Source organism: Salminus brasiliensis, chromosome 24 (genome assembly GCF_030463535.1).
Source record: "Salminus brasiliensis chromosome 24, fSalBra1.hap2, whole genome shotgun sequence".
NCBI classification, from domain to species: domain Eukaryota; kingdom Metazoa; phylum Chordata; class Actinopteri; order Characiformes; family Bryconidae; genus Salminus; species Salminus brasiliensis.
The window spans coordinates 18,405,028-18,431,402 of NC_132901.1; the positions used below are offsets into that span (position 1 = coordinate 18,405,028).

The 26,375-nt window shown below is 41.1% G+C and overlaps 1 protein-coding gene across 14 annotated transcripts in view; it reads right to left on the reverse strand.

Annotated features, from left to right (window-relative positions):
* Nucleotides 1-26,375, reverse strand: part of LOC140547107 (adhesion G protein-coupled receptor L3) — a 423,620-nt gene that overhangs the window by 35,675 nt on the left and 361,570 nt on the right. For all 14 annotated transcript variants that reach the window (XM_072670638.1, XM_072670640.1, XM_072670645.1 and 11 more), the window contains 4 exons: nt 19,687-19,896; nt 12,848-13,068; nt 8,946-9,012; nt 7,648-7,739 (listed from right to left, as the gene is read on the reverse strand). In XM_072670638.1, coding sequence (XP_072526739.1) covers nt 7,648-7,739; nt 8,946-9,012; nt 12,848-13,068; nt 19,687-19,896 — 590 coding nt within the window. The remainder of the gene's footprint in view (nt 1-7,647; nt 7,740-8,945; nt 9,013-12,847; nt 13,069-19,686; nt 19,897-26,375) is intronic.

Genomic DNA, 26,375 nt, shown 5'->3' on the forward strand with positions numbered 1-26,375 from the left:
TAACAAGACTAATGAATTATTTATAGCAACAAAAGACAGAAAGAAAATACAGATAAAAAGAGCAAGAAAAGAAATCAAACGGTGATGCGGCATCATAACCACAGCAGTTAGAAACATCAGAGAGGAACTGAGACATGCAGGACAGGGACGGAGACAAAGACATGGCTAAGCACAGACAAAGGCAGGGACAGAGACAGAAACAAATAGTAGAGATGAGAGAGCAGAAAAACAAAAAGAGCAGAGACAAAGACAGGGACAAAGTGGAGGCAAAGACATGGCAGAACAGAGACAGAGATGGAGCAGAGATAGGGGCGGAGCAGAAACAGACAGAGCAGCAACAAATCAGGAGAACAGAAAAGAGACAGAGATGAGACAACATAGGGCCAGGGCAGGGACAGAGGTCAGTGCAAACTGGAGGCAGAGACATGGCAGAGCAGAGACAAAAACTTGTGGTACTAAAAACCAAAAGAGTAGAGCAGGGCCAGGGGACAGGGACAGAGCAGAGACATAACATAGATGTGACAAAGCAGAGACAGAAGCAGGGACAGAGCAGAGACATAGCAGAGATTAGATACATCAGAGCAAAAACTGAGACAGAGGCAGGGACAAAGAGGCAGCAGAGAGAGGGAAGAGACAGTGCAAAGCAAAAGCAAAGGCAGGAAACAAAGCAGAGGCAGGCAGAGACAGAGACAGAGATAGGGAATGCAATATGACAAAGCAGAGAGAAGGACAAAGCAAACCAGTAAAAGGGACATGGCATTGCAGACATCGCAGAAAAAAGACAGAGCAGAGCAAAGCAGAGGTAAAATCAGAGACAAAGATGAGATGAGATAAATCAGCAAAAGAAAGAGGCAGAGATAGAGCAGAGCAAAATCAGAGGCAGAGTCAGAGACCGAGGCAAGAACAGAGGCAGAGCAGGCCTGTGAAACTGAGCTTAGCTGAATCATCAGAAAGCCCCTACAGAGCTAAACACTCTGGCGGCTGAGTGTGATGCAGCTCTGAAGACATTCAGGATGCAGCGTGTTTCATAACAGACTCATTAGAGTCAGGTCTGGAGTGAAAATTAGCTCAGGGCCCAACAGGATCCGTATGTGTTACACCACAGCAGAGTCATAACGGCCGTAATGAGCAGAAGTTAAGACATTCCTGAGTATTGCGTAGGATGATGAAGCTCTCAGTAAACACACAGGTTCTCCCAAAACTGGGGCACATATTGGCAGCATAATCCCACTTAAGGCTTAATAATGAGAGGAAGCAGAACTGGCCATCTCTGGAACGGCTCTCTGCTTATTAAACCCAAATCCTCGCTGTGTGTGTGTGTTTGTGTGTGTGTGTGTGTGTGAAGTATGCGGATCAAACCTGCTTTATTACCTAGCCTTCTGATCAGCCTGGCTGAAATGTGGCTGCCAGGTCTGGCGTGATAAGAAGATAACAAGAGTGCTCTAAACGGAAGCCGTCGCTATTCATAATGCAATTATTTGACAAGTCAGAATGACAAGGTCGTTAACGATGCGGAATAAGATTTTCCATCAAACTAGCTGGATGGATGTCCTTGTTGAAGACCAAAAAAGTGACTATTTAACAACTATTCAACCACTGTACGAGCAGACTAGACGTAGAGCTAGAGCAGAGACATAACATAGATGAGACAAAGCAGAGCAAATGCAGAGACAGAGCAGAGACAGATGCAAGGACAGAGCAGAGATTAGATGAATCAGAGCAAAAGCAGAGAAATAGTATAGACAAGGACAGAGCAGACCACAGATAGATACAGAGCATACAGCAGATACAGCATACTGTACGAGCAGACTAGAAATAGGGACAGAGCAGAGACATAACATAGATGAGACAAAGCAGAGACAGATGCAAGGACAGAGCAGAGATGAGATGAATCAGAGCAAAAGCACAAGCAGAGGCAGGAACAAAGCAGAGACAGAGTACAGACAGAGACAGAGATAGGGAAGGCAATAAGACCAAGTAGACTACTGTAAAGAGACAAAGGCAGAGACAGAGCAGGGACAGAATAGAGACAGAGACAGAGATAGGGAAGGCAATAAGACCAAGTAGACTACTGTAAAGAGACAGAGGCAGAGACAGAGCAGGGACAGAATAGAGACAGAGACAGAGATAGGGAATGCAATACGACAAAGCAGACTACTGTAAAGAGACAGAGGCAGGGACAGAGCAGAGAACAGGACAGAGCAGAAAACGGGACACAGCAGAGACAGAGTTGAGACAGAGACAGAATATGAATTTTCCTACAGATAAGCTGTATGAACAGATCGGAGACAGAGGCAGACACAGAGTAGAGACACAGAAGTGACATAGCAGAGATAAGATACATCAAAGCAAATGCTGAGACAGGGACAGAGCAGAGAACAGCACACAGCAGAGACGGAGTAGGGACAGAGACTGAATACGAATTTTCCTACAGATGAGCTCACAGCTCTGACATTATCAGACTAGCTACCTCACCAAAAGGAGCCCAGGGCTCATTCTCAGGAATGGATGTCCTTTGTTAAGATCAAAATAGTGACTCTTTGACAACCATTTAAGCCTGTCACATACAAAAAAAGTGAATTGTGGGTGGATTGTGACGGGGTTGATAGTTTTGCGCTAACGCTAATGGCAGATGCATTTCTATGCTAATGTAGTGTATATACATTGGCTCTGCGGGTATTTATAGATCTAAAGGAATGGTATGGAGTCGAGAGACAATATGGTGAGGCCCATGGGTTAGCCTTAAATGGGAGAGCATGAACCATTCCCAGGCCTAATTTGGTAAAGCCATACATGAACTGAACAAACATAGTATGTGACAATTGATTTACACCCCTCATGGAGCTAAACAGTGACATCCTATATATGGAAATAGTGCAACAATACATGACCTGTAGAAGGGTATAAAATGTGAGATGCTCCTCTGTCTAGGGAGAGAGAGCAGAGGGGCACTGAGAATTGGCAGGCTCTCTCCACACTGTACTTTTGAATAAAATGTTTCATCATTGGAATTGAAAGACAGTGGTCACGAGTCTCCTTTCAAGAAGAAGTCCTTCCAAGAACACCACGACACTAGCAAACACTACTGTATGAGCAGACTAGAGACAGGGACAGATCGGAAACAGAGGCAGGGACATATCGGAGACAGAGGCAGACACAGAGTAGAGACACAGAGGTGACATAGCAGAGATTAGATACATCAGAGTAAAAGCAGAGACAGGGACAGAGCAGAGAACAGATGTTCCTTCAGATGAGCTCACAGCTCTGATATCATTAGACTAGCTACCTCACTAAAAGGAGCCCGAGAGTCATTCTCAGGAACGGATGTCCTTTGCGAAGATCAAAAAAGTGACTCTGTGACAACCATTGTGACGGGGTTGAACATTTTGTACTAACGTTATTGGCCGATGCATAATACCCCCCTCCAGATGATAATTCCGTACACTATTTTCAGGTGGTACTTTTTTTATAGTCTACTCAAATGAGATGTCAATCAGTGGGAACATATCAAAATGCTGATGTTCATCAGAAAACGCAAGCTTTAAAGGTACGTTTAGGAGTTAATAGGAATCACATTTTGGTGTTTTTTTGATGCCGGGGAGTAAAATACAGCCTAAAAAAATGACCAGGGTGTCCAAAATAATCCTGAAGGAACTGGAAAAGAATACTTCGATAAGATTCCATGGCCTTATCGCTCAGCCCTAGCCTCCACTACCACCACTGTTGAGATGTTGACCCATGGGCCACTGTCCTCTACGCGATAAAGCTCCCTTTACACACACATGGTCTGCACACACACACACACACACACACACACACACACACACACACACCGTTCACTCCCTGAAACTAAGGCATACGTCTGGATTTAGCAGGGTGACAGAAAGGTCGCGACCTTATTGGGCCGTGGGCCCTGTTCACGCTTTATACTGCTGCTGTTTCAAATAGCTTTATAAATCATATCATAGAAAAAGCCCACGCACAAGTCAATACAGCCATACAAACAGAGAACCGAGGACACCTTACACACACACACACACACACACACACACACACACACACACACACACACACTGGCACTCAGTTTGTTTTTGTTTTTATTCCCTGTCTTCTCCTCCTCTTTGAGCTCCTAATCAAACGGACCTGAAATTCTTAAACGGCGACGGGTGAAATAGCGGCATGGAAACAGTAGACTGTAATCATCTAATTATCAGCATGAATAGGACGTCTGATTACGAAATTATCCAATTCCATCTAAGACGTTATCAAAGGGAGGATTGGGAACGTAATGACACCTTGCAGGCTGCCTAATTAATCAGAACGGGCCGAAGCGGCTTCTCTTGTGCTGCTGTCGATAGTTCCTCGGCTCTAAAACGGGGTCATTTTAGCTAATTCATCGCAGACGTGTTTGTACAGAGTACTTTTGAAAAACATGAACGAGATATTGTGGTGCAGTTCAGCATACTGATTGAGGAGGCAGGAAGTTAAAATGTTAAATGGTAAGAGGAACGCAGGAGATGTAAAAACCTTGTATCTTCAAAACGGCAACTTTGCAGGAGGAGGAAAAAAAACTAAATTTCAATGGAAAAAAGACTGTATTACCTTTAGGAGCATTTCTATTGGTCCATTTGTCATGAAAATCAGACACAATGTAAAAAAAAACGCTTCAGATTCAGAATATGTCAAAAAGTGAAAAACGGCAATAATTAAGATTCAAGGTTTTTGCAAGACCCTGACCGACTTCATAAATGCTAAGGTCAGACCTCGGCCTCTTCAAAGAGTAGACCCACCCTCAATATCAGCAAGTCTCCTCGCCTCTAAACCTCTATTGAAAAATGGTCGTTACAGGGTTGATAACGAACTTGCAGAGGCAGGACTCAGTGACAACAGAGCCAATCAGAGACTTTTCTCCTTTCTACATTCAGAAGGTCGCCACCCACCGCTACACAATAAAGGAAAAAAAATCCCCTCTATTTTATCATAATATAAGGCGGAGTTGCTGACACAGCTTTACTAAATTCTCAACCGCATGGGGGAGCTCTAGCCAGGTTTGGAACCTTAACAAATCACCACAGCCCTACAGGAGGTATGACGACACCACAGTCAGCAATGCATGTAGCATGTTGAAAAGACTCACAGTGCCACAGTGCATGTGTGTGATGGACATGTCAGTGCTGCACCCTATGTTGGATGTTCTGGAGGTATGACTGATATCTAGGTCAATGACTGAACCATGACCAATAGACCACAGAAGTCTCACTCATGGCTTGGGGTTGCATTGCTGCCTCAGAGCGTGGACGTCTTCATTTGTTGAGTACGCAATACAATTTTTTGTTTTTTTTTTACAGACAATTTACAGGATTATTAATAAACTATTAGATAATGATTTATTTATCATTCATATAAGTTATTGTTCACTAATACCTGCATTTTGCCTGTTTTTTTTTCCCTGTATAAAACTCACAGTCCAAAACTTTGCAGGTCCCAGTTTAAAAAGCCAGGCTTAGAGCACAGGGTCAGCCATGCTATGGCACCCTTGGAGCAGAATTAAGGGCTTTGCTCAGGGGCGCAACAGTGGCAGCTTACTGGACCCAGGTATTAAACCCATGATCTTGTGATCAATTAACCTGAACTCTAACAACCAAGCCTGCAAAACTTTGCATGTCAGAGAACAAGGTCAGCCATGCTATGGCTCCCCTGGAGCTGAGTTAAGGGCTTTGCTCAAGAGCTAGCAAAGTGGACCTAGGAATCGAAACCATGTACATAGGAACCTCTTTCCTCAATATACTGATAAAAATAAAGGCGTTCTTCGAACAATGTCATAGAAGAGAATCACTTTCGAACACATTTTTGTAATAGAGATGTGACATCTCTATTGATGAACATGGTTCTTCTGTGGCATCACTTAAGAACTAAAGAAGTTTACTATAATTTTCTAATCACTGTTCTTTGGAGATTCGGAAGACATTCCGGTTCTGGTTGTGTGACTGAGATATAGATATGTCACATCGTCTCCCTGTGCCTGAAAACCTCCTGCAGTGATTGGCTGAAAGAGCTGTCAGTCAGAAAGCTTTGCAGACAGCTCTGCACAACCCCTTTCCCGCAGAGACTTCCCTCTGCTCGAGGACCTGAGCCATGACCACATGCACACGGAAGAGTGCCTACTTTGTTCCCAGTAAAATTCCAACCCTTCCACAGCACCATCATATCATATTTAGCAGTCTGGGCAGCACACACACACACACACTCGAATATCCCCCATTTTGTTACACCTCCAAAGCAGCAACATCAATAAATCTGCATATTCGTGAAGTCATTATAGCTCTCGGCCTCTCCTGAGTGGCCAGCCTCTGGCGGACGCTCATGAATATTCATGCAGGTGTAGATGGCCGAGGTTAATGCTAGCGGATTGAGCCTCTCTCCTTGGCCCAATGCCTCTTCACTCTACCCATAATGCTGCTCGACCTGCGGAATACCTGCAACTCTCAGAATTTAATGCTAATGAGAAACAGCTAACTTTATGCCCTCATCTTTTAATGCTAAGAGGAAACATTGTGCTTCCCTTTAACGCTAAAGAAAAACACCAAACTCTGCATTGCTTTAAGGCCAACAAGAAATACAACTCACTCTTCCCCCCAACCATCAGTGCTAATAAGAAATACCTAAACTTTGTGTCTCACCAAACTCTTTAAAGTTAGGAAAACCAAACGACCCTATGTCCCACCTCTCTAAGCTCTAAGCCCTCTTTATACTTCAGTATACCCTAATGCTTATCAGTTAATAACTTTAATACTAATATACCAAAGGAAATATTAAGGTCTGTACTCCCTTTATTTTAGTGTTATAAAATATAAAACAGTAATGCTAATAAACACCAAACTATATGGCTCATTTTACTTTCTTGGTAGTAAACAGTAAATTAATGCTAATAAGATCAAATCTTAAATGCTAATGAGAAACATCAAACCCTATAACCAAAGCACCTGTTTTTATTTCATTATAATACAAAAGGTACTATAGGAACTATAATGCTAATGGGCTAAAAAATAACGTTAATACAAAATATATAAAATGTATACTAATACTAATATACTAATAAGTATAATGACTAAATTATATGGAGTTATGAAGATAATAACTAATGCTAATAAGAATTACTAAACTTTCACACACTTTTTCTTTAATGCTAAACTTTATGTCCCATTTTTTTCTGTAATGTTAATAAAAAATAGCGAACTCCAATTTGAATAAACTAATACTAATAAGAAATTGCAAAGTTTATAACCCTTTATTTTCATGGTAATAAAACTACCACACTCTTACCCTTACAGGTAACACTTCGTTCATTGTAGATGCCTCATAGATGCACACCTAACATTCGAAGAACAATAATAATGAATGTAAATGATTGTCTATAGCCTATAACTTTAGCCTTAACCATAACCTTAACCTAAACCTTAAAACAACCCTAAAATCTAACCCTATCCTTAATCTAAACATTAAACCTAAACCTAATCAAACCTAAACCTCTCCACGTCCCCTGTTTGTTAAGAAAGCTGAACAGCAGGAGGAAAAAAGCCTTGTTAACATGCCTAGAGACATACAGCCTAAATGGCACCACAAACACTTCGCTGTAGTTACACTTACTTAATGTTGTCCAGGCAGCCGGAGTCAGGCTTCAGGATGGCTGTGTGGTGGAACATTTTGTACAGGGCGATGCCCAGGAAGATGACGTTCAGCTGGGAGAAAACACACAAACACACATATCAGGTCATAAAAATGTGCAGTCTCCCTTCCCTGGCCTGAATCATACATTATTAATGCTGTGGATCTTAAAAGAGCAGAAAGTACAAAGAACAGTACTTAACTATTACTGTGACTACTGTCTCTGGGTGCTTGTTTTTGCGTGGACATGCTAGACTAGGAGTTGGTTAAAGGCATTTACTCTCAAATACCACTTGCATGAGTAAAAATGTACACGCAAATTAAAAAGCAAGAGATAGCAATCTTAAATCCGATTTGTTCAAAGCCGACTGAATTTCAGGATCGGACCAAATTGTCATTTGACGTGCAGTGTGAGAGGGGAAGCGATGCCCAATTAACTGTCCAAACGAACTCCCTGTGAGCAGTCGGATGACAGGATGGATTTTTAACTTTGGGCACTAGTCTCACAGTCTGAGCAGTCTTGTGAGGCGGTTTCTCAACAAAAATCTAATTTCAGGATCTGTCCAAATTTACGCTTGATTGGCTGTCGATGCCCAATTAACTGCCTAAACGAGCTCTAAGTGAGCATTGGGATTACCCGATGGATTTTTCACGTCAAAAAATTTGGACACTCGTCTCACAGTCTGAGCAGTCTTGCGAGCCGATTTCTCAACAAAACTGAATTTTAGGATCGGCACGAATTTTCACTCAATTGACTGTCGTTTGATGTGCAGAATGTAAGGGGAAGTGATGCCCAATAAACTGTCCAAACGAGCTCTGAGTGAGCAGTGAGATTACCAGAAGGATTTGTCACAGTCTGAGCAGTTTCGCAAGTCGATTTTTCAACAATAACAACATTCTCAACATGTTTTCCTGAAAGCTGCACATTGTACAGTGCATTGTAGATTGCATTGGTCAAGCTGTAGCATCCTCCCTACCACATGCGGGTCCAGATACATCTCCTTTTGTTTGTGGAATTTCCACACACAGCATGGCACCAGTTATCCAAGCTACGTGCTTTCTCAACATTTTTGATATACAGGGTGCAGTATTCTTCAGAACTGAATGCTTGTATTTAGACAGAACTCTGCCTATGGGCTGTGTTATACAAGTCACAGCATGTCAGTTAGACCGACTACTTTTATCCACCGTGAGCATATAAATCGCACAGTGTATGCCTGGCTTAAAGGGAATTATGGGATATGTATGCTAATTCACTGGGTTAATTAAGAGGTGTTTACCATGATGATGAGGGTGGCAGGCCCAATAAAACTCCAGATGAAGTACGTGTCTAAACGCAACCAGCACCTGAATAAAAGAAAAGACGAGGATTAGTGTTCAACCTGGCAACCGCGCCAACCTCAGCCTTCTGTAAGTGTGTGTGAGTGCAGCGATATGATGGAGGTCAGATCAGTAGGCAGTTGGAAAGGCTCAGAATTCTTCTCTTGCCACGCGAACCCCCCACACGGGGCTGATACATGAGCGCTCATTAAATTATTCAGCCGCTAATTTCCGCTGCATTAGAGCCGCCATCACTCCCACCAAATCCTTTTCCACACACTCACACACACAAATGGCCCTGACACACAGCGCATTGCCCATCAATTCACAATTGGATAATTGCAGCTTCACGCAATTCTACACAGTTATCCCAACAACTCTACACACTGCTAACTGCCTGCGGGTCAACAGAAATTTACATAGAGCTAATTAGCTTCACTTGAATAATAGGGACAATTAACACAGTGCACTTTAGCTCCATACACGCGACATGGACAAAAGTATTGGGACACCTGCTCATTAATCGTTTCTTCTGAAATCAAGGGTTTTATAAAAGGGTTGATCCTGCTTTTGTTGGAGTAACTGTCTCTACTGTCCAGGGAAGAAGGCTTTCCACTAGATTTTGAAGCACTGCTGTGAGGATTTGATTGCAATCAGAGAGCTTAGGGAGGCCAGAATGTTGGAAGAGCATCATCCCACCTCATCCTCAACTCCTCAACTCCTCAACTTTTGCAACCTATGTATTGGATTCTACAAAGTTTTACCCCAGTTCCACAGTTTATACCCTTCTAGCCCATGCCTGGCATTAAGCATGGGGTCAACAGATCTGTGTTTATTAGGTCCAGAGAGTCCTGTTCTATTGGCAGTACTTGCCTTCAGGGACTAGACAATGTTTGTGTGCGTGTGTATGTGTGTGTGTGTGTGTGTGCATTTGCACATCTGTGTCAGCAATGGGTGCAGCTTAAAGTAGCTAAATGAATTCATTAGAAGGGGTGTCCACAAACATTTGGACATGTAGTTTTTCAATGAACTGTGGTGGTGTAAAGAAATGCCCCATGCAGCTTCTCTTTCTCTCTGGTCGAGATGCGAATCGCTCAGGAGAACAGTTACGAACAAAAGAAATAGATGTGCAGCGGATGATCAAAGTGTGTTCATGCACATGCATGCACACACACACACACACACACACACAAATATACACACTCCACTTTACAGCCAGCTGCAATATGTCTTCAAAGCCTGGCTAAGCAGTTATTATGAGTTATGTGGAATACAGATCAGAGAAGGAGAATAAGTGTCTGCAGTGTTATGTGTGTGTGTGTGTGTGTGTGTGTGTGTGGGCATGCATATGTGTGTGTTGCGATGCGATCCCTTGTCTTTGTGCTGTGACAGTTTATGCCTCTGTGTTTCTATTTCTGTCTCTGTCTGAATGTGTTTTCCTATGTGTATGTGCGTGTGAATGTGGTTTTCTGTGTGTATGTGTGTGTGTGTGTGTGTCTGTGAGTGTGTGTGTGTTTCAGTACACTCAGAAGAAAAGGCTTTCTTCTATGCTGCAATCTGGCTCGATCCTATTTCATTCTCTAGGCTGGATATACTGGATATATGTGCGAGCAAGTGTGTGTGTGTCTGAGAGAGAGAGAGCGAGTGTATGTGTGGGCTAATAGTGAAATTGGCTCTCTGGTCATCACCTCCCTGTGGTTCTGTTTGATTTGGACTGTTGCTAATGAGCTCTCCCTTTCACACACACACACACACACACACACACACACACACACATATACACACACGGTCGCTCTCCCCACACACATATGCCTGGAGCAATACACAGAGGCAGGTGTTGCTGGTTTTGTAGTATAGAGAGATGGGGCTTCGCCTTTGGTTCTGTACCATAATTGAATTAAACACATACACACACTCTCTAATTGTAATATATACACCCATCGGCCATAACATTAGCACCACTGACGGGTGAAGTGAATAACATTCATTATCTTCATCTGTCAAGGGGTGGGATCTAAATATTAGGCAGCAAGTGAACGATCAGATTTTAAGGGTGATGAGGGTGTTAAAACCAGGACAAATGGGCAAGCATAAGAGTCTGAGACACTTTGACCAGTGTCAAATTGTGATGGCTAGACGACTGGATATTATAACATCTCCAAAACAGCAGGCAGCCAGGTCAGTTCCTTAAAAAAGTGGTCCAAGAAAGGACAACCGGTGAACTGGTGATGGGGTCATGGGCTCCTAAGGCTCATTAATGCAATTCATGGAGCCCCCACCTCACCTTGCGTACAGGCCTTAAAGGATCTGCTGGTGATGTCTTAGGTCAGGAGACTGCGAGTGCCTTTCCAACATCCTCAGTTGGTGTCTCTTCAGGTACTTAATGGTAGATGTTGAGACACATTTTGAATCATTAGCCTGTTGCAGATGCCACCTGTGTAATACAGCCAGCGCCACTGGCAGAAACACAACCCCAATGCATCAACCCCTATGATTCACAGTTGGCAAGGCCTTCTTCACATGAAATGCAGTTCCTTTTCTCTAAATGTACCTTTGCTGATTGTGGCCGCTAAGTTCTACTATGACTTCATCTGTCCACAGCACTTGTCTCCAAAACTCATCTGGCTTGTATAGATATTCTGCAGCATACTTCAATCATTGACGTTTGACGAGGGTGCAAGATTCCCAGAATTTATAAAGTTCAGAACTTTGATTCAGCGAACAGCTCCTAATCACACCTGGTGACACGCCTCAGGCCTAATTTGTTAATCAAGGTGTGAGGCCTTGTCAAGAAAAATGTGTTCAAACTTTCATCCAGTACCTGTGGGATAAGTTTGAGTGCCCTTTGCGATCCACAACTAATCAGCCAATCAGTACCTAACCTTACTAATGCTCTCAGCGCAATCAAATCCTCACAGGAACGCTCCGCGGTCCAGAGGAAAGCCTTTCCCAAATAGCAGAAGCCATCACTGCAGAAAAGACGGGGCAGACTCCTTTTCGATACCCTTAATTTTGGATGAAACACTGGATGGAAATGTGTCAACAAACTTCTGGCAACATGGTGTAGTTGTAATCTACAGGTTAAAAGTTTTAGAACCCCCCAATTTGTCCAGTTTTAGCAGTGCAAGTGCAGCAAAGAACCTGAAATGGTACAAAATCCAGTGACTTAAAACGATACAAAGGCAAGAAGTCAACTGTCAAAGGTTTAGAGAAGAAAAAAAATTATCTAAAATATGAAACTAGTGACTAGTAAGAAAAAGGGCCTTTTTAGGGGAAAGGTCATGAGTTAACAATGTACAGGTGGTCTGTAGCAATGGAAGTAAATTAAGACCACTGGACCCAGTCTTTGTAAGGAGTGCGATAAGAAGGCTTCCCAGCTAACATGCCCATGCAGGTCCTGTATGGGTAGCCCAACTGGGAACCAGAAGGTTTTGTCCATGCCCACCTGGGTCAGTGATGGAATCAGGAAGGGGTTAAGCATGGGTCCTATTTGGATTGTACACCTACATGGGACCCATGTGAGATTGAGGCAGGCTGCAACTCGGTTCCAGTAACAAACTATGTACAAGTCCACTCAGAGGCCATGCCTACCTGAAACCAACCTAGCCCATGTTCCACGCATGGGAGCCCCACATAAGAATGTTGGCTAGGTTAGAGCTGCAGGTTTGACAGATGGAGTTGCAGAAAGAAAGCCACTGTTCAGATGGTAAACCAAGAAATGCAGACTTGCCTGGACCATGCAGAACCAGAGCCAGTGCACTACTAAATAAACTGGCATTATAAGCACATGTCCCAAACCCACCCCAAAATCTTTTACTTTATTTGTATATATAATATATTGGAGACATGGGAAAGTACTCACACTCTCTCCGTCCCATAGCTCCTGTAGTCCACCGCAGCAGAAACGGCCACTATGAGTGCGGGAATGCCGTAACCAGTCAGGTAAAAATAACGTTTCCTTGAGTGTTCACTTTCAAACACCTCCACCAGCATGATGTAGAGCTGAACGCCTTCCAGAAACATCCAGGTGAACGCGGCCAGGAAGAAGAAATGCAGCAGGGCCGCAAACACGGCACAGGCGATCTGAAACACATAACACACACACATACACACACTTACGAGAAGGTTCAATGAAAGTTAACCGTCTTAATTATTAGTGGCAGTAAATTGGAAAGAGCCCACACACACACATGCATGTATACACACACTGTAAACTGTAAAAGCCGCCAGGCTAAGTGGACACTGATGGATGGTGTGCGTTTTCCCTCATGTTTGTAATCACATTAAAACACTAAAGTTTAAGACTCATCAATCATCCATGGCGCACATCCATTACAGTAACACAGCCAACACATGTCCGGTGCATTACAGCTTTATAAGGCACATCTTATACACACACTTTAATGTACCGCTGACAATGTACATAGTCCGCTCACAGATCTGTCCATCTGTAGCTGCTGTTGCTAGGTTGGGCAAGCTTCTCAGTTTACTTACTCAGAGCCTGCAGCTATCTTGGCTTAGATTGTAGAAAGATTTCTAGATTAAAATGTTGCACTTCACAGTGGCTACGAATAAATTCACAGATGATAAAAAACTCATAATAGCTACTGAATGTTAGTTATACTGTAGCTAATCCATAGTGGATACACTTATAGTAAATACTAAAGTAGTTACTTAACAATACATAGTAGTTCAATTAAAGTTCATAATTATTGTGCATTAATTCAAATTACAAATTAATTTGTATTTCATCAATTATTAATATATGTGTATAGATACATTTGTAGTAGCTACTAAATAATTCATAATATCTACTATCATCTATATTGGTTAAAACTGATTAATTCATAGATGACACTGAATTATGCATGGCACAATTGTAAATTAAAGAATCATTAACAATAGTTAGTGAATCAATTGTAGTAGATACTGCATAATTCATTGTAGATCCTGAATAATTCATAGTGGAAATGGATTCAGTCATAGTAATTATTGAATAATTCATAGTGGTTACTAATTAATTCATAGTAGTTACTAAATAATTCATAGTGGTTATGGAATCATTTGTAGTAATTAAATTACTAGATAATTCATACTAATTACTAGATAAAACACTAATAATAGTAATTACTGAATAATTCATAGTGGTTACTAATGAATCCATAGTAGCTACAGAATAAAACTGAATTTATAGTACTATAATTTCTAGTAGTTACTGGATTATTTATAGTGGTTATGGAATAATTTGTAGTAAATAAATTACTAGATCATTCTTACTAGTTACCAAATAATAATTTACAGTAGCTGCTGAACCATTTATAGTAGTTATGGAATAATGATAGTCGTTACTGAATAATTCATAGTGGTAAAGGAATCATTTTTAGTAATTACTAGATAATTCATTCTAGTTACCAAATAATTCATAGTAGCTACTGAACCATTCATAGTAGCTATGGAATAATAATAATAGTCATTACTAAATAATTCATAGTGGTTATAAATTACATTTTTGTAGTTATCAGATAATTTGTGAAAGTTACTGAACAATTCACAGTAGTTACTGAATAATAGGGTTTATGATTTATCAGTAAGGGAGATTTGTTTACAAAGCACACTTGTAACTCAAAGGCAAAGATATTTGCATAAATGAAGGCAGAATAAAAACAGCCTAACAGAAGACACTAATAACTGAATAATAAGACTGCCTTTTAAGAGGTGGAGCAGTGCCTATTATTTCTATTCCTTATTAAAGGCAATAACCATCCATGTGTGTAAGAGGTGTGTGTGTACTAGTGTTAAAGTACAGGAATTCAAATCCAGTCTTGGTTTACTGCTCACCGTTTGTGGTAAACAATAACCAAAATAAAAATAATAACAGCAACAGATGATTTGCTCGAATTGTTTCTGCTCAGGCAGTCACGCCTTACTGAGCTGGATTTCTTCTCAGCGCATGCAGCCACTGTATTGGAAAGCGTCTCTCCAGAGATTAGAAGTCAGTGGTGTGAATGAGTGAGCTTGTGGAAGTTCAGCAGGAAGCTTAACAGAGCCAGACACTGATGATTAGGTGATCAGACGCTGCTTCACTTCAAAGGCAAAACTAAAACAGTAGTTTTGGTTTGCAATAAATGTGCAAAAACTGTTTATTTGTGAATTCCTGGGGGCATGTATTTATTTCCCAGGGAATTCACATTTAAATTCATTACTGTTCAGACAGGCAGCTAAAATGTGAATTAATGTGAAATATATTCCAGAGTATGAACTGCAAATAGAGAGAGAAAATAAAAATGTAAACATACTGTATGGACTGTATCTCAGCTATCAGTGTCAAAGAGACTTTGTTAATGATATATTTGATAATACAATATTGATAATTCAAGAATTTTGATAACTGACACTAATCAATGGTTTTATGGATGCATTTATATTATGCATACATTGACCTCAATAAAAAAATTAAGAAGGCCTTTTCATTTTTAAATGAAGTTGCCATTTGGGAGATACAAGGTTTGTGTGACACTGACAAAATACAACAAATACTTAATCATAACTCTTAGATGAAACATTTATTGGAGCTCCTGGGTGTTCTTGCCACACTGTCTGAATGAATGATGAATTTTGTACATATGATCTGGTCCAGAGATCTGATTTTAATCAGATTTGAAACTACTTACAACTGTGAATTCTTGAATTCAGTCTGGTGTAAAATATCTGATTTGAATTCGATTTGAAACCACTTACAAATGTGGATTCAGTCAGGTTGGGGATATCTCCTTTAAATTAGATTTGAAATCACTTATGAATGTGGATTCAGTCTGGTTGGGGATATCTCATTTAAATTACATTTGAAATCACTTGCAAATGTGATTTCAGTCTGATTAAAAAGATCTGTTTGAATCTGATTTAAAAAAACACTTACAAATGTGAATTCACTCTGGTTGAGAAGATTTAGATTGAGACATTTGAATTTGAAAATGTGGATTCAATCTTGTTGTGAAGATCTTTTTTAGATCTTTTTTTTTTTAGATTTAAACAATTTATACATATGGATTCAATCTGATTAAGACAATCTCATTTAAGTCAGATTTAAAACTGCACTCACAAGTGTGGATTCAATCGGACTGGGAAATGTTCAACTCTACAGTTCAGACTGCACACTAACTGATTTGAGCCTCCTGTGTTGAGCGAAGCCATCAGACCCATGTGAACCATAAGGGCAGAGAGGCTGAAAATATCCAGAGTGAGTGTGAATGTGAATGCAGCCAGAAAGAGTGAAAGTGTAAGTGTGTGTGTGTCAGAGAGGTGAAGGCTTCTCCATGGGGGAGGTGTGTACACCCCCAGTGGGGTTTATAATGAAATCTGCTCCCGTGGAGTTTAACCCTGACCTGCACTGTTTAACCCTTCAGTGCACTGTAGAGACCTGCAGAGTTTATTTACACAGCAGGAGAACACAGACACTGACCAATTACTGCTCTACAGAAACCAGACAGAGGGACGAGAGACAGGGGGCATGAGGAAGGAGAGAGTCATAGAGAGAAAGAGAAGGATAGAAAGAGAGGGACATACTAAATAAAATTATATACAGTGGGGGAAAAAAGTATTTAGTCAGTCACCAATTGTGCAAGTTCTCCCACTTAAAAAGATGAGAGAGGCCTGTAATTGACATCATAGGTAGACCTCAACTATGAGAGACAAAATGAGAAAAATAAATCAGAAAATCACACTGTGTGTATATATATATATATTCCATTTGATTTGCCATGGTGTGGGTGTGGCTAAGTGGTTGCTAGATGCGTGCTATGGTGTTGCTAAATGGCTGTACCATTTGTAGAGGAGCCAAGTAGCCAAACCTAGCCTTGCCTAGAATTGCCTAGCATGGGATAGACTATATATATATATTTTTATATATATATATTATATTATTATTATTATATATTTATTGTTTCTATATTCTGCTTGCTTATCTTAGCTAGGACATACAGTTTCCATGTAGTAACAACTTTTTTCCATAAGAATAAAGGGAATGCACCCTTCTTATGTCAATACACTAGTAACACTAAACACCCAACCAACCAAATCGGGTACCATAACAACCACTTGGCGACACCCCAACAAACACTAGAAATACCATAGCATCCATTTGAGATGCCATCGCAACTAATTAGCAACTACCAAGCAATTTTGTAACACACACTTAGAAACATCATAGCAATCACCTTGCAATACCATGGCAATCTAGTCTGTACCTAGTAGCCACTTAGCCACACCATGGCAAATCAAATGGAATACCATAGCAACCACCTAGCAACACTGTAACCCCCATTTAGCAACACCATAGCAAGCATCTAGCAACCACTTAGCCACACCCACGCCATGGCAAATCAAATGGAATACCATAGCAACCACCTAGCAACACTGTAACCCCCATTTAGCAACACCATAGCACGCATCTAGCAACCACTTAGCCACACCCGCACCATGGCAAATCAAATGGAATAGCATAGCAACCACCTAGCAACACAGTTTTAGCCTAGGCTGTGCAACACTTTTGCATTTTCTAGTTATTATTATTATTATTATTATTATTGTTGTTGTTGTCATTGTTCCTATTGTACTTGCTGTTATTGTCATTACCATTGTTATTGTTACTGCTGTTATCATGCTTGGCAATGTTCTACTCATTACAGCCATACCAGTAAAACAATCTTGCACTTGAGAGGGCCTGGCCTGGCCCACACCACAGGATTTGCCACGCAGTACAGCAGATTCCACTGATTATTCCACTGATAACAATTATCCTGAGCTGTGTGGGCCGAGCATCAGTCCATTCACTCCGAGGGCGGAGGTTACATGATGTAAATAAACTCCTGATCAGATCTCCCTCTCTGCTCTGTAGATCCTCCATTGAGTTTAACAGCCCTTGCGCTACAGCTCCTGCTGCTACGCCCTGCCAGCAACAAGCGCAGATCGATCTGACTGGTCTTCAGCTGAGCAAACTCAGCAGCAGTAAAGCTTTCCATTGAACCCTTCTATAATTAGTACTGCTCTATGGCTGTACCATTTGTAGAGGAGCCAAGTAGCCAAACCTAGCCTGGCCTAGAATTGCTTAGCATGGGATAGACTAGCATTTCGCTGCTGTCTGTGTGTCCTCTCTGCATGGTGTGCATGGTTAGCTTTTAGCCCAGCATTCATCCGGTACGCAGCTCGCTTCACTGGCTTCCTCATGCCACAGCATGCAGTGACATTTCCTCTACTCGTCCTCAGTTAGCCCATCTCTGGTAAACCTAGCGTTAGTTTTTTTGCCTTTTTAGTCTCAGTTTTATACTGTATCTTCTTGAAGTAGTCGTTACCAATAGTCTCTAAAGGTTTTTGCTACTGGGCTGGGTGTATGTAAACTTTGGGGCGTGAATAAAATGAGTTAAGACTGTTACATGACAGTTCTGGGGTTTTAGGATTGGCCTGTTTTACAGCGCCGTTTTAGCAATGTCGGATTTTCCTTTTAAGGAGGAACAACCTTATGTCACGTCCATGTATCAAACTCTCATTATTCAACTATGTCAAGACAATACAGTGTTATATTCTAGGACAGCTTTATATATAGCTGCAAGTGGCAATCTACGGGGACCAAGCACTTTTTGGCATATAGGCTCCACTTTGCAATGTTCTTGGATGTAATTCTTAAAACCTATATTACATAGTTTACTAAGTCATTTCCATTCATATTTTCTATTCTTTATTGACAGGTGTGAGTTTGCTTTTCAGATATACTTTTAATTGTTACGCTGTCACAAATGTGGCCGAAGTGCAAGGCAGACATTTTTGTTCCACCTTGTTTCCACAAAATAAGACTGCACACATGATGATAACTTAATAATTCAATACAGTTTAAATTACAGTTAAATATTTCCTCTTCTCTTACAAACATTATTGTGTAACAGGTTAAAAGTACACATTTCTATGCTTGTATATTTACATATATTATATATATATGTAATATATATTTACATATAAAAAGCCTACAGTTAGGATTTTCTGTCTAGAAAGCAGCATGTTTTTTTAGCTTAGAGAGTAAAGTGAAAAGTGGAGAAGGCAATTGGCAGCACAGATGTGGGGATGGGAGTGGGGGCCTAGATGTGGCAGTAATGCGTCTGAATTTTTTATGCAGTAAAAAACCGCTGATGTTAAAATCCTGAGTGGAGTTTCATTTGGAGTTATAAAGAGGACAACATATTTATCCTCCCAGCAGAGCAGAATCTCGCTCACACACACACACACACACACACACACACACACACACACACACACACACACACACACTTACAAACCACAAACTTGGCTACATAAAACTCAACTGTGCTTGCAGTGGCAGCACCAGACACAGCTAAGTAAAATAGCCAATAAACAAGGCAGAAGTAAACAACAGCAGAGTCAATGAGCTACTCCTGATGTAAATGTGATTTGCTAAGAGGCAGCCAGTGTTCAACTGTGCGTGAAGAAACAGCTACAGAAAAGCGCAGAACTTACGAACGCATATGTAGATGTGCAATGGCCACTTTATTAGAAACACCCTGTAGCTCCACCTCACTGGTGTTCAATTAGAGACTGTAGCTCATCTGTCTACGCACATTTTGTGTTAGCTATCCTTTAGACCCTAGACCCTAGATCAGTGATGTTTTTTTTAGTGTTTGTGTTTTATGAACTTACTGGCTGGTCAGCGCGGTTGATGCCAGTGAGGAAGAGTGTTTCAGCAATGAAAAGAGATACGCAGAGGTTTTTGTGGATGGTGTTGCGGTCACTCTGCAGGCCGCGGAAGAAGCAGAAGGTGAAGATGCAGATGAGCAGACACACCAGGGAGAGTAATATTCCCACCCACGTGATCACGTCCAACAGGAGGTCATGTACTGGGTCGGCGTTCTGTTAGAGAGGGAGAGAGGGAGAGAAAGAGAGAGATCAGTATGATGAATCACAAACACTGAAGACTAAAAGCGACGCTTCAAGCTGACTTGGTTTACTGTGAAGAGGTTAGCAAAAAAGACTTTCCAGAATGCAAATATTAAGTAAGATTCAAGCAAAGCAAAAACTTTGCAAACAATGAAACGGAAAGTTTCTTAATGGCAAAATGAAAATGAAATAAGATATTAAATGATTTCCAAAACATAATCTTTCAAAATTGTAAAGCTTTCTGAACTGTGAAATAAAAATGACATAAGATATTAAATACTTTCAAAATTATGAACCGGAAACTCTCCAAATCACAACAAACATTTTAGGAATTATAAAACGGAAAAACACGAAATGGAATTGCTCTGAATTGAGAAACAAACATTAAAAAAGGTGTAAAATGAAAACTCATTTCTCTATTGCAAAATAAAAATGTTTCAAACCATCAATTTTTTCTAAACAGCGAAAGAAAAATGAAATAAGATATAAAACACTTTTCAATAAGGAAACCCAAGAAATGTAAATCATAAAACGTAAATTTTCAAAATTGAAATCTGAATTAAGTATGAAATAATAAAAACATTAGACATCTTCCAAATCACAAAATAATTAGACATATTAATTTTTTATGTTTTTAGAGAAATTAACATTTGCGTTGTATTTCATAAACAATAGGCAACATTTCCCCTAAATTCCAAATACAAATACAAACTTGCAGAAAACTGCTCAAAAACAACTGCTCAAATAATATAAATAAATTATTATTAAAATTATAATTTAAAAAAGTTATTATTCAAATTTAAACACAGTACTAATATTTGAACTTTGAGAGCATTCAGAAATCAGTATGGTGAAATAACCTTGACTTGACTGCCAATCACAGCTTTCATGTCTTGTATATATATTATATATATGAAATAAAATGATGCTTTCCAAACTGAAAAAAAAAAAGTGATGACTGTTTGGACGCAACTCTAAATGTGATCCTATGACCATGTGACGCAAACATTCAGAAACATACTTTGGCGATTTTATTGGCTTCTGAATGTAAAAGTTTTATCACTCAGGACACATTTACATTTGTTTATTACAGAGGTTCCCCTTGATTTACAAATTCAATCCGAGTATGATTTTCCAAATTGCCGAAAAATCCATCTGTAGGGCATTAGTCATGAGCAGATCTACAAACAGATCTATGCTGCCCAAGCCCGGGCTGATGAGTTATAAAGCCTAATAACAGTCAGTATGAATGGCCTCCTATAGTGCTTCTCTGTGGTGGGACTCTTTTGCTGAATGCACTGTTCTACCACATACAGGCCATAATAATCCATTATGGTCATTAATTTGACCACCATGTTCCTCTCCTCACTTTCAGAGGTTTTAGGTTCGACCCAACGAGAGAACAAAGCCCTTTTGGGTCAGTAGTTACAATAAACAGATTACGCCCATTCCATGATAGCTACTGTTGCAGTGTAAGGCAAAGTGCATCGCACACACACACACACACGCACACGCACACACACACACACACACACACACACGCTAACATTATTCTAAGCATGTTTAGCATTATTATTCAACGACTGACTAATAAATAGCAACACATACACATGCTTGACCATCGTGACAGAACACACACACACACACACACACACACATTCCTACACACACATGGATGCTGCAATACTTGTGTTAACTAGTGTTAGTTAGTGTTGACTAGTGTGTAAAGGCTGCTTTTAGCATTAGCATTTAGCATGTTCATCATTGCAATTATGGAAATGAAACCCATATTCTAGACCACTGTGACATCTTCACTCCCACCCACACACATACACACACAAACACACACACACACACACACACACACATGGATGCTGCAATACTAGTGTTTACTCTGTAAAGGCTGCTTTTAGCATTAGCAATTAGCATGTTCAGCATTACAATTATGGAAATGAAACCCATATTCTAGACCACTGTGACTCCCACCCACCCACCCACACACACACACACACACAGAAACATGGACCCTGCAGTACTAGTGTATACTCTGTAAAGGCTGCTTTCTCTGTAAACAGCAGCTTTAGCATTTAGCATTAGCATTTAGCATGTTCAGTATTACAATTAAGTCAACAAAACCCATATTCTAGCTCAGTGTGGGAAAACCTCTCCCCCCGATACACACACACACACACACACACACACACACACACACACACATGGACACTGTAATACTAGTGTATACTCTATAAAGGCTGCTTTCTCTGTAAACAGCAGCTTTAGCATTTAGCCAGTTAACAGTGGCCGTCCCCAACAAAAACGTAACCTCCTGCCTCAGGCTGGGATTTAAACTTTATTCTTGCAAAAATTCACAATCACATCTGAAAACACGGGGACTATATGTTAGCATAATTTTTAGCATGTTCAGCATTACAATTATGCCAACAAAGCCCTTATTCCAGACCACTATGACATCTCCCTAAGGGAGTTAGCATTAGCCCAGTGTATACTAGTGAATTGTTTACACCAGTGTTTTGTTTTCTGGGGGCTTCCGGCTCTCTGCCACCCCCTAAACATTCTTCAGACTGTAGGATGTGTTTTTATAGCTTTTTAAAGCCTGACAATTACAGATAGAGACACAGAGGTGCTGATTTATTAAAGCAGCTCTCGGATTCAGTGGGCAGCAGCACGCTCTCTGATTTCCCCCCAGACTCCCGTTTCTGGGTCTCTACGGAGGCCGCTCACAGAGGGAGCGAGTGAATGACTGATATCAGGACGCATCCCGCAAAGCTTTGGGGACCGGATGGGCGTCTCTTGGCGATTTCAGTCTGGCACGGCTCATGAATATTAACGAGGAGAAGAGAAGCGATAGCACAAAGCTAATTGTGCATCATGTGTGGTTGTTTTCGTACATTTTTCAAGACAAAAACATCTTAACTTTGTAGAAAATCAGGGTGAAACAGGTCTACCCTGGAGAGTCAACAAAAACGCTTCTGACTTTATAAAGAACTTCTTTATAGTTTTCTTTTAAAAACTGAAATAGCATAACCATTCTTTTGTGCTGTAGCATGGCCGACCTGTGCTCTGAGATAAAAAAAAAAAAGACTATAAGAGTAAATTAGACGAGACAAGTATATTCACCATTAGTGTCACAGACAGCGACGGGCAGCCACTACTGTGACCCCTGGGGAGCAGAAAGGGTGAAGGATCCTTGATCCCAAAAATGGCAGCTTGCTGAGCCTGGGAGTCGAACCCACAACTCTGTCACCAATAGCCTGGTGCTCTAACCGCTGAGCCACCACTGCCCCACAATATGGGATATTATTGACAATTGCAACTTTACAGATGGAAAAAACCTTTTTAACCTTTAATGGAAGTCGATGTAAAACGATTTTGGAGTCTTGTCCATTTGGACATTTGGAAACAATGTTAAGAACAACTGATTTTGTCAAAATTAGAACAACAATGAAATCTCCAATATTAGCAAGAGAAACGTGGACCACCTTTGGCCCACATTTGGCCCACCCTTGGCCCTTCGTTGGCCCATGGCAAATCTGGTGGTGTACTGGTATTTTGCTCAGCGATTTCTGGGTAGACCACTGGTGGTTAGGCAGAGTATTAGACAAAATACTAATAATAATAATAATTTTTCACTGCTCGTTTTCCATCAACAGTTCAAATGTACTTATTTTTCCTTAATTTCTTACTTTTGCTGTCCATTATAAATTAGTTTAGTAAATAATTTTAGGTTTTAAAACTTTTTTTTTTTCCTTAGTTGTGTGTATGCATATTTGCATAAGTCTCTGCCCATTTCAAAATATATTTGAGACGATTCAGTAATAAATAATAATAGATAAGTTAGATAGATTAGTTAGATCTTATAAACACAACAATTATTTGGGTATTCCGAGGGTGGACCAGCAGTGGCAGATAGTTAGTGGGGTCAAACAAATCAGTACTTTTGGGATGAGTTGGGGAGTTGGGGATGAGGTGAGGTGGTGATCATCCAACATCCTGAACCCTGGACTGCAGAGACAATTACTCCAACGAATGAGCAGGTGTCCCAATACTTTTGTGCACACCAAACCATAAGTGTGTGTGTGTGCGTGTGTGTGTGTGTGTATGTGCGTGTGTGTGTGTGTGTGAAAGGAGGGAGAGAAGACAGTAAAGTATATAAATGTTGAGTTGTCATCACTGAGTGAACTTTCTCTCTTTTTTTAAGGATGCCGTTGTTTTTGTCATGACACACATTTATCCTCCAGCCTCAAGAGACACAGCGTATAAGACTCTGTGTGTGTGTGTGTGTGTGTGTGTGTGTGTCTGTGTGTCTGAAAGAAAGTACTAAGATAAGATAAATTCCTCTCCCAGGTCCACTTGGCCTAGTGCTGTATATCTCCTCTATATCTAACACAGCTTGAAAGTGTGTGTGTGTGTGTTTGTGTGTGTGTGTGTGTGTGTGTGTGTGTGTGTGTGTGTTTGTGTGTGTTATGTGGAACACACAAAGCTGTAAGTAAATCAAGCATTACGCCTACTCAGCGGAATTTACTTGGAGGGCAGTCCTCTTAGACTTTATAGAAACCTATGCATCTATATTTCACACACACACACACACACACACATACGCACACACTTAGTGTGCTGCAAAGTAAACATATAGATCTGCATGTAGGCCCCTCTCCCCGGGTTTAGAGCCTGAGTCTGAGTGTGTGTAGTGTGTTCACCAGTTATGTGTGTGTGTGTGTGTGTGTGTGTGGGTGTGTGTGGTTGCAGAATGTCTACAGGGGTTCAACCTGCTACTGGAGAACCTAATGAAGAAATACAGCTCTCTCTCTCCCTCTCTCTCTCCCTCTCTCCCTCTCTCTCTCCCTCTCTCTTCTTCTCTCTCTCTCTCTCTCTCTCTATATATATATATATATATATATATATATATATATATATCCCTCTCTCTCTCTATCTCTCTCCCTTTCTCTCTCTCCTTCTCTCTCTCCTTCCCTCTCTTTCTCTTCTTTCTCTCTCCCTCACTTTCTGTATTTCTCTCTCTTCCTCTCTCTCTCTCTCTCTCTCTCTCTCTCTCTCTCTCTCTCTCTGTATCTCTCTCTCCATTTCTCTCTCTCTATCTCCCTTTCTCTCTCTATCTTTCTATCCCCCTTTCTCTCTCTCTCTCTCTCTCTGTATCTCTCTCTCCATTTCTCTCTCTCTCTCTCTCTCTCTCTCTCTCTCTCTCTCTCTCTCTTTATTGTGCTAACCTCTCTCTGTCTCTCTCTCTCTCTCTCCATTTCTCTCTCTCTCTCTCTCTCTCTCTCTCTCTCTCTTTCTCTCTTTATTGTGCTAACCTCTCTCTCTCTCTCTCTCTCTCTCTCTCTCTCTCTCTCTCTCTCCATCTCTCTCTCTCTCTCTGTTTAGCTCCTGTCTACTTCTTAATACCCCTGCTTTAAACACACAAACACACACTTGATTCTGGCCACATTTAATATTATTATGCATTAAAGATACTGCAAAGAATATACCTACACACACACACACACACACACACACACACACACGCGCACACACACACACACACACACACACACACACACACATCACTGCTGTGATGAAGGACTGCTACTCCCGTTAAATTAAACACACTCTCTCTATCCCTGCACCTTTAAGACTGATATGTAAATGATATGCAAATGAGCTCTGTTCTGATTGCCTCCTGGAGAGCCCCTTTCTAAAAGCAGTCTGGGCTGAAAAGTCCAGGACACAGCGCTGACTTCCAGAACATTCGGAAACACAACCTTCACACCCTCAGCTGCTCCCTCAGGATGTGTGGATCTTCTGGAGCTCTGCTGATCCCTCCGCTCCTTGACATCAGTGGTTCTCCCACAATACAATAAAAGCATTCAGCTACTTTAAGCAGCACCCCTTGCTGACACATGGGTGCAAATGCACACACCCACACAGCTTGTCTAGTCACTGTAGAGAAGTCTACAATAGACTGCCAATAGAATAGGACTCTCTGGAGCAGATGAACATATTCACCATGTCAAATACCAGACGTCCCCCATCATTGATCTGTGGAGCAGTGGAACTGTGTTCTCTGGAACCATGGTTGGCACTCCATCTAATACTATTGGGATTAGTGGTGGAGTTGAGGATGAGGTGATCCGGACCTCACTACTACCGCCACACCACTCTCTCTTTCACTCTCTCTCACCAGTCCCTTTATGAACTAAGGCCTGAAGACTGAATCCCAGGTCATGCTGCCTGCCATCAGCAATTAGAGCCCAAGAGAGCACAGTAGGCCTTGTCTTGCTCTCTCCAGCTGGGCAGATAGTTCTCTCTCTCTTTCTTGCTGGCATGGTTGTCTGCTAGCTGATGCATCAGTGCTGGGTACTCAACACTTTCCTCCAAGCGCATTGGTTGCCCGGTGACATTGCATCAGCAGCAGTTTGAAAAAAAGAGACGTGGCT